The following is a 16,181-nucleotide window of genomic DNA, read 5'->3' on the forward strand; positions in this document are numbered from 1 at the left end:
ATCACAAGCACCATTAATTTAAAAATAGAGAGACCTCGGACAGTGTTGATTCATTCCTCTAAATTTTAAAGCCTAATCCTACTATAACAGTACTTCAGCAGTAGCGGTGCTAAATGATCCTCACCTTCACAATTTAACTGCCAGGAGAAAGTGTCCTGGTGGGAAACTGGTTCTTCCATCTGGAAAAGGGTAAGAACAGGGAAAAGAAGACCTAATGTAAAAACAATCCAAATCTAATCAGTTTTGCATTCTGCACTGGCTTCAAATCAGATCTTCCTTCCCCTACTGGTCCAGTAGATGGAAAGCAGCACGACACTATTTTTTTGGAAAGAGATTCTGTACAGCGAGCCCAAACAGAGAGTACTTCATATCCAGCTGGCAGGAATCAAACCTGAACAAGCTGCAGCTATTTGAGAAACAGATCTAATAAACTGAAATGAAGTTCTGAATCAAGATGCCCACCCAAACCCACACCCCTCAAAAACTGCCCTACTTCATCAATTGCCTACTTACGACCTTTTATAAATACAGAAGATACCTCTTCTGCAGAAATTGTTCCATTGTGCTTTGATATGGATACTCGTTAAGACCTATACAGTTACATAAATTAATATTACTTCTCTACCTTGTAATTCTGTAATTTCTTTCAAATAATGGACAATACTGTCTTGGAAAAGGCTGACCAGTATCTATTATTATTCCTAGCTGACTTGGAAGATGCCAACAATACCTGGTGTTTCTCAGTCTAGCATGAAGAAGTTCTGAAGAAGGCCATGACAGATGGGCCCTGCAGAATACCCAGACACCAAGAGTGCTCTGTCCTCGATACTGTGTGACCATGAAGACAGGTCCTTCCCATAGGAAGGACATGTAAAAGGTGGGCTTCTTCTATCCTGCACCCCCCTGCCTCGTCCAGCTCTCCAGAACAAACCTCAGAGTAACACCCTCTGCTAAGTATCTGTATAGATCTCTAACAAGTGGTTCAGAAAAAAGGTGGTAAATATATTCTTTGAAATCTATTGATAAAAAAAAACAAAGTAGACAACAGACAGTAGAGAAGAACCAAGGCAGATAGTAGCATCTAAGGATATTTTTACTTAGAAGTAGCAAACGATAAATGTAATCTTTAATTTTCCTTTTTTATTAAATCACAAATATGAAGCTCTAACCTAGAATTCTACATTAATTACTCTATAGACCACAGTAACATAAAAAACAAAATTAAGATGATATTTCATTGCCAAAGAAGACTGCCAATTACTAACATGCCTGTCATCACTTTGGAATAATAATTAGTAAAAAGACCAGCAGTTTTCTATGATTTGTAAGTCTTACTCACTAAGAACAAGTAGTCAAATAAATAAGTTTTTATGAAATAAAGTATAACCACTTTCTCCAGTATTATTTTCAAAGCAATGAAATAAGTAATTAGTGATGCAAAGACTTGCTTAAATGAATTTGGTGGTCTTCAGAACTAGAGCAGTATAATTCTAAATTAGAATTCATCTCACATGTAATGGCTTGAACTAGAAAAATCTTTAAATAAGCCCAGAGGGGGCTTCCCTGGTGGCGCAGTGGTTGAGAATCTGCCTGCCAATGCAGGGGACACGGGTTCGAGCCCTGGTCTGGGAAGATCCCACATGCCGCGGAGCAACTAGGCCCGTGAGCCACAATTACTGAGCCTGCGCGTCTGGAGCCTGTGCTCCGCAATAAGAGAGGCCGCGACAGTGAGAGGCCCGCGCACCGCGATGAAGAGTGGTCCCCACTCGCCGCAACTAGAGAAAGCCCTCGCACAGAAACGAAGACCCAACACAGCCAAAAAAAAAAAAAAAAAAAGCCCAGAGGTAAGAGAAATGGTACATGGGCGACAGAGTGAATACCACCACCAAGACAACTGAAATTCCAAACGTATATGTCACACTCCCAAGTCTAACAAAATTCTATTATAGCACCATTTCTTCAATGTTTGGGCTTTACTTCTCTTAATATTCACCTCTTGAAAAGAATCTTTCAATTCTGATTTGGTGACCCGGTACTGCCTGAAAGATTCTATTTTCTTTCAAAATAGTGAATCCTCACTTTAGATTCATAATTTCAACATACCTTTCCTCCAGGCTGTATGTGAAAGAGGCTGTAATTTGCATGGTCTTAAATTGACCACTTTAGTACCAAAATGATACACCGGGTAAGTAGGATACAACACTCAAATGGCTGAAGTACACCTGCAGTATTCTGATGTCACTCTCCTGAAGACATGATTGAGAACAATTCAGACATTATTAGCCACTTGGCTCCTTGTTCAAAAAGACACCATCGGTAGACAAAGTTGAAAATATGTTGTGAATACCAGAGCTAGAAAAGTTTACCCCAAAAAGAAAGGCAGCTGGCTAGAGCCAAAAAAAGTACCTTTCAGTAAATGCCAATAAAACTTTACAGGCTGCCAAAATAACAAAGAGTAATTACAAAGGAAACTTTGTAATTTTCCTGACAATAAACACCTTCTTAAAAAAGAAATTATCTGTCACTTGGCCTCAATTGTTACAGCTGTTAATACTAATGAGGATAAATCCCACAAACACATCTTACTTAAACCAACTACTAATTTGGTACAAAATTTTTAGAATTTCTTCCCCAAGATAAATTTGGGGATTTTCTTTAAATATGCCCTGTAATATTTAATTCAATGTACACTAGAGCATTTTCCATGAGAAATTACCATTCTTACAGAAAAGCTTTTATCCAAACTATTTTGCCCATCTTGAAAAATGGGTATTTAACTGTACCAGATTAAGAACTCTCTCCACGAAAATGGAGATTCATGAAATATAAAAGTAAATACTATGACTTGGGAGCCACATTTTTAACCCCAAAATAGCCTTTATGAAGAAAAAAATGTTTCATTATTATGTAGAAACATTTAGAAAAGTGCAGGTTATTTTTCATACAGCAGATAATATTGTTGACCAAACTTCCTTATGAAAAACCATAAGATTTTCTTAAAAAATGAGACTCATAGCTAAGTAGAGTGTGTGCTTCCTAAACTGTGACAATACCATCAGCACCTCCAGACGCCAATCAAGCCCTTTTGTCATTTCTTAACAATAAATATTAACTTAAAAAATCTATAGCACGAGTGATATCAGTATAACTATAAAAAGTCTCTACTGACACAGGCCCAGCCTTCATAAATAAAATAAGCAAACAAGCCAAAGGATGATAAAGAAAACCAACCAAGAGAGCTTTGGATAGGCTTAACCATGGCCATGAAATAAACAGTCAAGAGATACCACATAAGATACAGCATATAAAGAGCTGATTTTACTTTGCAAATGTTTCAGAAAGCAAATGTAAACAATCAGTGTATACACAGATCGCATTTCCACAGCTAAAGGATATCATCCCAAGAAAATTGTTATTGGGATGAAGAGTTTCATAATTACACTAGCATTGTGTTAAGTGGTTTCTGAGATTTCTTAACATACTTATTTTTAATAGATTGCCTCCAGGGCTTCCCTGGTGGCACAGTGGTTAAGAATCCACCTGCCAGTGCAGGGGACATGGGCTCGAGCCCCGGTCTGGGAAGATCCCACATGCCGCGGAGCAACTAAGCCCATGCGCCACAACTACTGAGCCCACGTGCCACAACTACTGAAGCCCGCGCGCCTAGAGCCCTTGTTCCGCAACAAGAGAAGCCACCGCAATGAGAAGCCTGCTCGCTGCAACTAGAGAAAGCCCGCGCACAGCGACAAAGACTGAACGCAGCCAAAAATAAATAAATAAATAAATTTATTTAAAAAAATTGATTGCTTCCTTTGAATATAAGTTTTTTAAAAAAATGTATTATAGATTAAATTAATTTTTTTCTACAGGAAGACAACTCTAATTTTTAATTGGCATAACAGTTGAGAGTTATGAATCACAAATGAACCAAGTCAGTTTATGGTATTACATAGAGTTTAAGAGACTACTCTTGTCCACTTTCACAATCTTCACAATGAACAGTTGTTGAGAAAGACTTTAACCATGGATATACAACTTTTTTAATATGATTTTTATACCCTGCAGCCCAATTTATCTCAAGACATATTTATATAAATTTACAATTATATGTGACTTAGTTGCTATGATCTAGGGATATATAATCATGAGAATAGCTGAAAATATGAAATCAAGTATTATACAACTATTCATTAATTACACACACTGATAACCTTAGAAATTTCCTTAATTTTCACCCTATTCACAGTATTCCAGAAGGGCTTCTTAAATGTGTAGAAAATTATCCCAAAATTTTTATTACACTTCATAGAGTTGTTGATGTAACTTCGCAGCTGCTAGTTCAAAGGAAGTCTGTTCCTTTTTTCCCCTACTCTAGAGCCTTCCTACTGCATGATCTCACAAGTGCATCCTTGAGGTTACATTACAGGGGAAAACGCCATGTAATAAGATCATTCTGCTTGGTCCTTCAGGAACCAGCCCTGTCTGATAGGAACCAAGACTTCTCACCAGTTACTAAATTTGGCTCCAGAGCAATAGTGTCATGGCAACTTTCCAATGTACATTTTTTACTTTGACTTGCTAATTGCAAATAAGGGGAAATTAGATTACCACATTAAACATAAAATGTAGAGAATAACTAGGTAGCAGTATTGTACAGGTGTTTTTGGAAATAGAAAATCACAGCACGGAGGCAATAATATTTGTATATTACAAATCTTTTTACTTCTACTTTGGACAAAGTGTTTTGTGGTAACATCAAGATACATACCAAATCATACTAATCTTTGCACAATGCAAGTCTTTATGTTATTCATAATATATAGATGCACTAACTGGGAAATAAATTCTGCACTAGATTTTATTTTCACATAAATTTCACTTAAATAAATATTAGTTACTAATAATCCTTGTGGATTTTAAAAATTAAAGATGTAAGGTATATATAAATGGATCTCCATGCTCAAATGAGGTGGTATATCCAAACAATCAATGTATTCTCATGTTTAGCTGTTTTCTTTTAAAACTGTCAAAACTATATTTACTGCTGTGTCAACCTAAAGCACCTATTTAAAATTTGCCTCTTGAAACGCTTAGATGTCAACAGCAAGCCCATGTGGATAAACGGATATTATAATGCCTACTGTAGATCACAAATTATACAGGAATAATCATTTTTCTACAACTTAGTGATCAAAGAGGATGACAGACAATGAAAACAAACAGCGTTTTTTCAACCCGCTTAATGTTTTACTGATGTAACACAATGTAGGAAACTCATGAGTAGAATGGACTTTTTTATATTTCTTTTTTATGTTGTATTCTGAAATATAATCTCATTCTTTAGAACACAGAGCTCTACCAATGCGTCTGCTATAACTGCAGGTGTAAAGTCAGTATTAAGTGTGTCAAATACTGTAGCCAGCTGATATGTTCGGCAGCTTATATTAGCACTTAAACCACACAAAGGCGATTTATACAGCCCTCCTTTGTAATTGACATTTCCAAGAAACTAGAAAAATATGAAGATGAAAGAGGACTCAGCTCTCCTTCCGTGTGTGCAAATGGAAAAGATGAACTTTGGAGAAACACTTGGATACCACCCGCAAAACAAGTGTATGATCACAAACAAAACAGGCCTGGTTTGCATTCTCCACCTCGCTCCTTTGAAGTTAACAGAAGCTTTGTAAATTGAGGGTGTGCATAGGGATAAATATTAAGTCAGATAAAGCTTGATTCCCCTCTCCCTTTATAATTGCATGCATATAAATTCTTAGCCACTGCACATTTCTTCAATTTACCACATTAGATTCCATTGACATAATTGTAACATTGCTGATACAGGTGCATTACTTAGTATGTATCTCTTTTAAATATGGTTAACTACAGTGTGCTTATATGCTGAAATATATGTACAAAAAATATATATATTATGCGCCTTTGTTTTTTTCTTTCCGCTTTCTCTTCCTCAATAACATGACATCTGATTTCATGCTTAGACATTTGCAGGCTGGCCTGTTTGTCCTGAGGAATAAATCCCAAATGTACCTGATTGACTTTTGCTGACTCACAAATGTTGACTGTGACCTATCAGACTTCATCTTCCCACTATCCAAGGCCCACCTGATCTCCAAATACTGCTGCCTTTCTCCCCAAAGGACAGAAAATGCTCAGGCCTTCTTCAGAGAAATTAACACCTGGCCTTCATCTCACCTAACGGGCCCTCCCATCATGACTGGGGAAATCACACAAGTCATGAAGAGTCAGTTGAGGTGGCGGATGCACAGAAGTATTGCAAATTAGGTGCTAAGAAGGATTAAGTGCCTAACTTCTTGGGCACTAACTACTAGTCACCTTGAGCAAATTGTTTTCCCCCACCAACCTTAGTTTTGGCACAAAACTCTATCTGGAACAGCACAGGATAGTGGTTATGGGTGTAAACTCTAGAGTCAGACCTGCAACTTGGTCGCTGTGTGATCAGAAACAATCCACTCAACCACTCTGTGCCTCAATCTTCCCACCTGAAAAAAAGGAACTAATCGTTTGCAGTACACAAGGTTGTTGTCAAGATTGGATGATGCATGAAGATATATATAAAGTGCTTAGAAAAGTACCCAGCACACAGGGAGCACTAAGCAAGTATTCACTACTACTGCCCATGAAGGGTGGATAATCTCTAGGTTCATTTCATTTCATGGATCCTTTCATTCCATGAATCTGGGTTTCTAGTTCCAGGTCATGTTTCATGTGCTTCATGAAGCCATTCTCAACTACTCCAATTTACATTAATCTCTTAAAAAAGCTACAGAACTTATGTAACATTTATTTAATTTGTTAGTCATACAGGACTTTTATTAATTTTATACTAGTAATGGTGTCAATAATTATGAACACCCTGATTAGTTGCATGCTTGTTCCCTTATTCCACATCTATAGCATCCTTACCATTGAGAGCCTTTTTGTAAGCTGAGGAAATGGAAGTATTGGGAGATTAAGTGACTTACCAAGATCACTGAACTAGAAAGTAGTAGATTGAGGCATGAGCCTAACTAGTAGGACCCTAGAACCTGTACTCTTAGCTGCTATGTTAACTCCTCACTCTACTGTATCTTAACTATCCCAGGCATATTTCACCCTCTTCTTCCAAACTTCCCACTATGTTTTTTGAATTCAAGGATCATGGTTTTGGTTTTTAACATATTTTTATGCACAAGAACTGTATTCCATGTAAATAAAGACTTAAATATTTGTCTATCTTTATCTTGGCACTACATCTATGCAAATAATTCACACAATTTCTAAAATGGAATGACTCTTAACCATGGTTTAAAAATGGCTGGGTCTCAGAATTCTAAATTGTTGATATACTTTTTTTCCTCCACTAGAAATAAACTGAGGGAAAAAGATATTCCATGCAAATTCCATATTCCATGCAAATGGAAATCAAAAGAAAGCTATAGTAGCTATATGAGTAGTTATACTCATATCAGATAAAATAGACTTTAAAATAAAGAATGTTACAAGAGACAAGGAAGGACACTACATAATGATCAAGGGATCAATCCAAGAAGAAGATATAACAATTATAAATAGATGTGCACCCAATATAGGAGCACCTCAATACGTAAGGCAACTGCTAACAGCTATAAAAGAGGAAATCGACAGTAACACAATAATAGTCGGGGACTTTAACACCTCACTTACACCAATGGACAGATCATCCAGACAGAAAATTAATAAGGAAACACAAGCTTTAAATGACACAATAGACCAGATAGATTTAATTGATATTTATAGGACATTCCATCCAAAAACAGCAGATTACACTTTCTTCTCAAGTGTGCATGGAACATTCTCCAGGATAGATCACATCCTGGATCACAAATCAAGCTTCAGTAAATTAAAGAAAACTGAAATCATATCAAGCATCTTTTCTGACCACAACGCTATGAGATTAGAAATCAATTACAGGGAAAAAAACGTAAAAAACACAAACACATGGAGGCTAAACAATACGTTACTAAATAACCAAGAGATCACTGAAGAAATCAAAGAGGAAATCAAAAAATACCTAGAGACAAATGACAATGAAAACATGACGATCCAAAACCTATGGGATGCAGCAAAAGCAGTTCTAAGAGCGAACTTTATAGCAATACAAGCCTACCTCAAGAAACAAGAAAAATCTCTAATACACAATCTAACCTTACACCTAAAGGAACTAGAGAAAGAAGAACAAACAAAACCCAAAGTTAGCAGAAGGAAAGAAATCATAAAGATCAGAGCAGAAATAAATGAAATAAAAACAAAGAAAACAATAGCAAAGATCAATAAAACCAAAAGCTGGTTCTTTGAGAAGATAAATAAAATTGATAAACCATTAGCCAGACTCATCAAGAAAAAGAGGGAGAGGACTCAAATCAATAAAGTTAGAAATGAAAAAGGAGAAGTTACAACAGACACCTCAGAAATACAAAGCATCCTAAGAGACTAGTACAAGCAACTCTATGCCAATAAAATGGAAAACCTGGAAGAAATGGACAAATCCTTAGAAAGGTATAACCTGCCAAGACTGAACCAGGAAGAAACAGAAAATATGAACAGACCAATCACAAGTAATGAAATTGAAACTGTGATTAAAAATCTTCCAACAAACAAAAGTCCAGGACCAGATGGCTTCATAGGTGAATTCTATCAAACATATAGAAAAGAGCTAACACTCATCCTTCTCAAACTCTTCCAAAATATTGCAGAGGAAGGAACACTCCCAAACTCATTCTATGAGGCCACCATCACCCTGATACCAAAACCAGACAAAGATACTACAAAAAAAGAAAATTACAGACCAATACCACTGATGAATATAGATGCAAAAATCCTCAACAAAATACTAGCAAACAGAATCCAACAACACATTAAAAGGATCATACACCATGATCAAGTGGGATTTATCCTGGGGATGCAAGAATTCTTCAATACATGCAAATCAATGTGATACACCATATTAACAAACTGAAGAAGAAAAACCATATGATCATCTCAATAGATGAAGAAAAAGCTTTTGACAAAATTCAACACCCATTTATGACAAAAACTCTCCAGAAAGTGGGCATAGAGGGAACCTACCTCAACATAATAAAGGCCATATATGACACACCCACAGCAAACGTCATTCTCAATAGTGAAAAACTGAAAGCATTTCCTCTAAGAACAGGAACAAGACAAGGATGTCCACTCTCACCACTATTATCCAATATAGTTTTCGAAGTCCTAGCCACGTCAGTCAGAGAAGAAAAAGAAATAAAAGGAATACAAACCGGAAAAAAAGAAGTAAAACTGTCACTGTTTGCGATGACACAATACTATACATAGAAAATCCTAAAGATGCCACCAGAAAACTACTAGAGCTAATCAATGAATTTGGTAAAGTTGCAGGATACAAAATTAACTCACAGAAATCTCTTGCATTCCGATACACTAATGATGAAAAATCTGAAAGAGAAATTAAGGAAACACTCCCAATTACTACTGCAACAAAAAGAATAAAATACATAGGAATAAACCTGCCTAGGGAGGCAAAAGATCTGTATGCAGAAAACTATAAGACACTGATGAAAGAAATTAAAGATGATAAAAACAGATGGAGAGATATACCATGTTCTTGGATTGGAAGAATCAATATTGTGAAAATTACTATGCTACCCAAAGCAATCTACCGATTCAATGCAATCCCTATCAAATTACCAATGGCATTTTTTACAGAACTAGAACAATAAAACTTAAAATTTGTATGGAGACACAAAAGACCCCGAATAGCCAAAGCAGTCTTCAGGGAAAAAAAATGGAGCTACAGGAATCAGACTCCCTGACTTCAGACTATACTACAAAGCTACAGTAATTAAGACAGTATGGTACTGGCACAAAAACAGAAATATAGATCAATGGAACAGGATAGAAAGCCCAGAGATAAACCCATGCACCTATGGTCAACTAATCTATGACAAAGGAGGCAAGCATATAAAATGGAGAAAAGACAGTCTCTTCAATAAATGGTGCTGGGAAAACTGGACAGCTACATGTAAAAGAATGAAATTAGAACACTCCCTAACACCATACACAAAAATAAACTCAAGATGGATTAAAGACCTAAATGTAAGACCGGGCACTATAAAACTCTTAGAGGAAAACATAGGAAGAACACTCTGACATAAATCACAGCAAAATCTTTTTTGACCCACCTCCTAGAGTAATAGAAATAAAAACAAAAATAAACAAATGGAACCTAATGAAACCTAAAAGCTTTTGCACAGCAAAGGAAACTACAAACAAGATGAAAAGACAACCCTCAGAATGGGAAAAAATATTTGCAAACGAATCAATGGACAAAGGATTAATCTCCAAAATATATAAACAGCTCATGCAGCCCAATAGTAAAAAAACAAACAACCCAATCCAAAAATGGGCAGAAGACCTAAATAGACATTTCTCCAAAGAAGATATACAGATGGCCAAGAAGCACATGAAAAGCTGCTCAACATCACTAATTAGTAGAGAAATGCAAATCAAAACTACAATGAGGGGCTTCCCTGGTGGCGCAGTGGTTGAGAGTCTGCCTGCTAATGCAGGGGACACGGGTTCGATCCCTGGTCTGGGAAGATCCCACATGCCACGGAGCAACTGGGCCCGTGAGCCACAATTGCTGAGCCTGCGCGTCTGGAGCCTGTGCCCCGCAACGGGAGGGGCCGCGATAGAGAAAGGCCCGCGCACCGCGATGAAGAGCGGTCCCCGCACCGCGATGAAGAGTGGCCCCCGCTTGCCGCAACTGGAGAAAGCCCTCGCACGAACCGAAGACCCAATACAGACAAAAATAATAAACAAATAAATAAATAAATAAAAAAGAAAATCCTTAAAAAAAAAAAAAAAAAAAACTACAATGAGGTATCACCTCACACCAGGTAAAATGGGCATCATCAGAAAATCTACAAACAACAAATGCTGGAGAAGGTGTGGAGAAAAGGGAACCCTCTTGCACTGTTGGTGGGAATGTAAATTGATACAGCCACTATGGAGAACAGGATGGAGGTTCCTTAAAAAACTAAAAATAGAATTACCATATGACCCAGCAATCCCACTACTGGGCATATACCCAGAGAAAACCATAATTCAAAAAGACACATGCACCCCAATGTTCATTGCAGCACTATTTACAATAGCCAGGTCATGGAAGCAACCTAAATGCCCATTGACAGACAAATGGATAAAGAAGATGTGGTACATATATACAATGGAATATTACTCAGCCATGAAAAGGAACAAAATTGGGTCATTTGTACAGACGTGGATGAATCTAGAGACTGTCATACAGAGTGAAGTAAGTCAGAAAGAGAAAAACAACTATGGTATATTAACACATACATGTGGAACCTAGAAAAATGGTACAGATGAACTGGTTTGCAGGGCAGAAATTGAGACCCAGATGTAGATAACAAATGTATGGACACCAAGGGGGGAAGCAGCGGGGGATGGTGGTGGTGGTGTGATGAACTGAGAGATTGGGAATGACATATATACACTAATCTGTATTAAATGGATAACTAATAAGAACCTGCTGTATAAAAAAATAAATAAAATTCAAAAATTCAAAAAAAACAATAAATAAACTGAGTTCCTCATGGGAATGAAATAGAGAATTAAGAAATGTAAAGTACTTTAAAATACACTATTGTGCCATGAACTGTATTTTGTCACTGAGATTCTTCTGTCATTGTGTGATTTTGGAGAGGGTTGGGTTCTTTTTACATGCATTGTTTTCCCCCCTGTTCTCCAGAGAGCTTGTAGTACTTAAAACTGTGCTGAATAATAGAGAGTATAATCACTGTCAATTAAATGTGCCTCTGCCGAAAAAAATAAAATAAAATAAATAAAAATGGTTGGGTCTGTCAAACCACCTTTTTTTTTTCCAATTGTGAGTCACGAATACAGTGTTTGTCTTTCCTACCGGAAAAACTTCAAGCACTGGGCAGAGACAACCTACCACACCAACTAGAGAAAGAGCAGGATCTTCCACAATTTTGTAATGTATATGTTGCTACATCTGTAGTGTTTCTTCCTTGTGGGTTGGTAATGGAGCATAATGGAAAGGAGGGTGAGGTCTACTCTTTAAAGAACAATCTATTCATTATCTCTATCTAGAGTAGGTATATTACCAACAGGTGGTTAGGTAGCAGGAATGACAACACAAACCAAACTTCTTCACCGCTAGGTCAATCAAATGCAGTCACTTTCAATTGTTTTTAACTGCATTACTATTCTGAAACTGTCACTGTAGCTTATGAAATCCTCTGGCCTCAAAAGAGTATAGACATCGATAACATCTATCAAATACTAAGCTGCATGCCAAAATCTTGACATAAAATATCTCATTTAATCATTACACCAATCCATTTACTTTCTCCTCTTACTTACAAGGGTTAAAGAAGTTAAGTAATTAGCCCAAGATCACAAATATGGTAAATTGTGGAACTTAAGATTTGAACCTAAAGCCAACGTGTTGCCTTGTGAGATTACAGCTACTTTAAGATCTTTATTTACTTCAGTGCTGAACAAGCATCCAACGTTAGTAATTCCAGTTCTGTTTTAGGTACAGCTAGAATCAACTTTTCTTAAATTTAGCACCCAGAGTACAATTCTTAGGTCGAACACAACTGGTAGAAGCCCAGCCACTGTCTAACTAATTAACTCATCCTATTTGATAAGGATGATCTTAGGTCATTCACAACTTAAGCAACCAATTACTTTTTTTTTTTTTTTTTTTTTTTTTTTTTTTTTAAATTTTATTTATTTATTTATTTATTTATGCTGTGTTGGGTCTTCGTTTCTGTGTGAGGGCTTTCTCTAGTTGCGGCAAGCGGGGGCCACTCTTCATCGCGGTGCGCGGGCCTTTCACTATCGCGGCCTTTCTTGTTGCGGAGCACAGGCTCCAGACGCGCAGGCTCAGTAATTGTGGCTCACGGGCCTAGCCGCTCCGCGGCATGTGGGATCCTCCCAGGCCAGGGCTCGACCCCGTGTCCCCTGCATTGGCAGGCGGACTCTCAACCACTGCGCCACCAGGGAAGCCCAACCAATTACTTTTAAATGGGCTTCCAGAGGCCACATCTAAAGCTGAATACCCTTTCATTGCATGTAGTGTTACAGCAAAGGTCCTGGGGATTAATTTTTATTATTTAAATAAGAGAGGATCATAAAATTAGCACCCTTCTAATATAGTTCTCATCTTGATTATTGCTATTTAACTGGTGAAATTTTTTCTTCAGGCTGAGTGAACACTATAATTATTATCGCTTTGCATTGTAAAGGTTGCATCTTAATTGAAAAATCAACATTTTTTTTCCCTTTCAATGAATACATCAACTTCAAAATCAACAAAAACATTGAAGATGCAGGCAATTTTGCTAGACCCACAAATCAGGGTGTCCTTGATCAACCAGAATGCATAACCCATAATCTTAAACGTAAGATGTTAACTGATCCTATAACCAGGTCTGTTTTTCAAGTACCTAATGTTTCCAGGTCAACTTTCTGTTTATGAATCCTTAGAGTCAAAATGACAGTAGGTTTGAACAAACAACACTTCTGAGGTCTTCTGACAGTATCACTGTGGATATGCACTGAACTGCTTAGTGTGACCAACAGTAAAAGGTCAAATTGTTCTTATACTATTTTACAATATGTGTAGATAAGCCTGTAAGTTGGAAGGTATAGATAATTTCTGAATATGGCAAAAGCAAACAAATAAACAAACAAAAACAACACAGAAAAGTAAGTTGATCAAAATAAATGCATTTGTGAAATATTATAATATGAATTATATATTTTGTGTATTTCACATATATTTGTGTATATATAGAATAAAAGCTTATATGGTGTTTTCTATGTGCCAGACATATACAGTTGTTGCCTAGGCATCCTCAGGGTATTAGTTCTAGGATCTGTTCCCACCCATGGATACCAAAATCCCAATGCTCAACTCCTTATTTAAAATGGCATAGTGGTTTATTACTCACTGCTTATTACTTACATATTTTATATAAACATACACAAGTGACCCTAAGGGATGGGAACATTATTATCCAGGTTTTAAACAGGAGGAAACTGAGGCACAATGATCTTAAGTTGCTTATACAAAGCCACACACCTAGTAAATAGAGATTTCAACTCAAGCATCCTAGGTCCAATGCCTTGCTCTTATGTAGTACACTGCCCTTGGTCCCCTGAAAGGATCCCATGTTTATAATACATGGCTTTAGTGTCTACAGCATTAATACTATAAAACAGCATGAATAGACATAAAAAAGTTGTACCAGACAAAATGTCAAATATAATGTTGAATTAATTTCTGCACAATATTAGGAAATATTTCTGGCCAAATTATACAATGCCCAAAGAGAAATAGTGTTCCAAACCAAAATTTAAAAGTTCTCTTTTTTGAGAGCTTCATTATTTTGTTAATCAAACATTCAGGATTCCTGAAGCTGAAGGCTTATGTATACACAGGACTTAACCATACCTCTACAATTCAAAGTATGAGCATGATTTTCATAGAGTAATAGGGAACTTAAAGGGCTGTCTACTCCACCCGTGCTTTCCATATATGTTATTTTGTACATTTTTATAAATTAGAAGAAATCTATAAACAGTAAGAAACTTTTGGATGTTTTCCATTTTTCCTTTAATTTATTATATTATACAAACATAAATTTATGTATGTATACATGCAAATGGAAAAAATACTTATGTTTTTTATTCACTTGTCTAGTCTTAGCATTTCAAGGAATGACGGGTTAACACATTCTGCTCAGATGCGGATAAGAGAAAATGCTACAAGATGAGTCTTGGTTCTGACATTCACTATCTATGAGACTTTGGGAATCTCACTAAACCTGTATGACGTTGTCTACTCTGCCTACATCCCAGGACCACTGCGAGGTACAAATGAGACGTGGGTGTGAAAATGATCTATGAATTCTAAATTGCTAAACAAATAGAGATTAGTATTATCACAAATATTGTTTTTAAATTTCATTCTATAGCACCTAGCATAATGCCTGGCACTATGAATATTTGTTGGCAAAACTTACTTTTCATTATGGAAAAAAAAAAAGCAATGGTAGGAACTCAACCAAAAGAGCAAGCTTCGATTTACCAAAATAAAGAAGCGAAATCTTAAGATTCTTAAACTATTATCTATTTAACTATGTAATTAATATGAAAATAGGAGTATTATTTTTCTGATTTCATAATCACAGCATTTGAACCTTTTTCTACTATGTGTGCAATTATTGAAAATTCACTTTAGGGGTTTAGAAGACATCTTAATACCAGTGTTAACAAAAATAGGTTTTATATATTTAGAGAGATAGGGAGAGAGAGGTTTACTGATCAGAATTTGAAAAAAAAAATTTAAGAAAAGTGAGAACAATATTTTAAATAAAATACAGTTAAAGACATTCTTATATGTGGATCTGCTTCTGTGTACATCACACACACATAAACTCATATGACTACCTCTCAATATACATAAGAGGATTGGGCTATACATTCCATAAGCACATTCTCCAAACCTTCAGAAACTGCCATTTAAAGGCTAAGGGCCTAAATTTCCACTTTGATCAATGAAACAGTTTTATCACAAGATGGGATGACTGAAGTTTATTGATTAGCTGATAACCTTCTAATGCACCAGCCTTTAATCTGCAATAAAACAGTGAATGAACGTAGAGCTTTCAGAAAGGAAAATAAGGTTCGATTACCCTAGAAGAAAACAAGAATGTGGAGAGACTGAGGAAGGCAAAAACATTCAGAAAAAAGGGAGCAATGACATCCAGTTACTTGGCTTTCCCTGCCGCCCCGTCAGTTGAGACAACTGAGTCACCTGACATTCTAGCCCCAGTGCCACGGACTAGAGAATCAAATCAAATCAACATAATAAGGCTGTTGTGTCCATGAGGACGGAGGAAAACAACCTCAAACAGCAGTAAGAGTTCACTTCACAGCATGCCCTCCATTTCAAAGGAAAAGCTAACACTATTGAAGGGTCTGCTTCAATATTATCCATACATCTTGATAGGAAAGAGCCACTTTTAACCGAGTCCAGTTGCCTTGAGAGTATTTGACACAACTTTTCC

General features: G+C 36.6%; 1 protein-coding gene across 11 annotated transcripts in view; it reads right to left on the reverse strand.

Moving 5' to 3' along the window:
- ETV1 (ETS variant transcription factor 1) overlaps positions 1-16,181 on the reverse strand; it is a 95,619-nt gene that overhangs the window by 55,613 nt on the left and 23,825 nt on the right. For 3 of the 11 annotated variants that reach the window (XM_007164894.2, XM_007164895.3, XM_007164896.3), the window contains one exon: positions 125-179. The exons of the other annotated variants lie outside the window; for them this stretch is intronic. In XM_007164894.2, the coding sequence (XP_007164956.1) occupies positions 125-179 (55 nt within the window). The remainder of the gene's footprint in view (positions 1-124; positions 180-16,181) is intronic. 11 annotated transcript variants of the gene reach the window in all.

Source organism: Balaenoptera acutorostrata, chromosome 7 (genome assembly GCF_949987535.1).
Source record: "Balaenoptera acutorostrata chromosome 7, mBalAcu1.1, whole genome shotgun sequence".
Lineage (NCBI taxonomy): Eukaryota > Metazoa > Chordata > Mammalia > Artiodactyla > Balaenopteridae > Balaenoptera > Balaenoptera acutorostrata.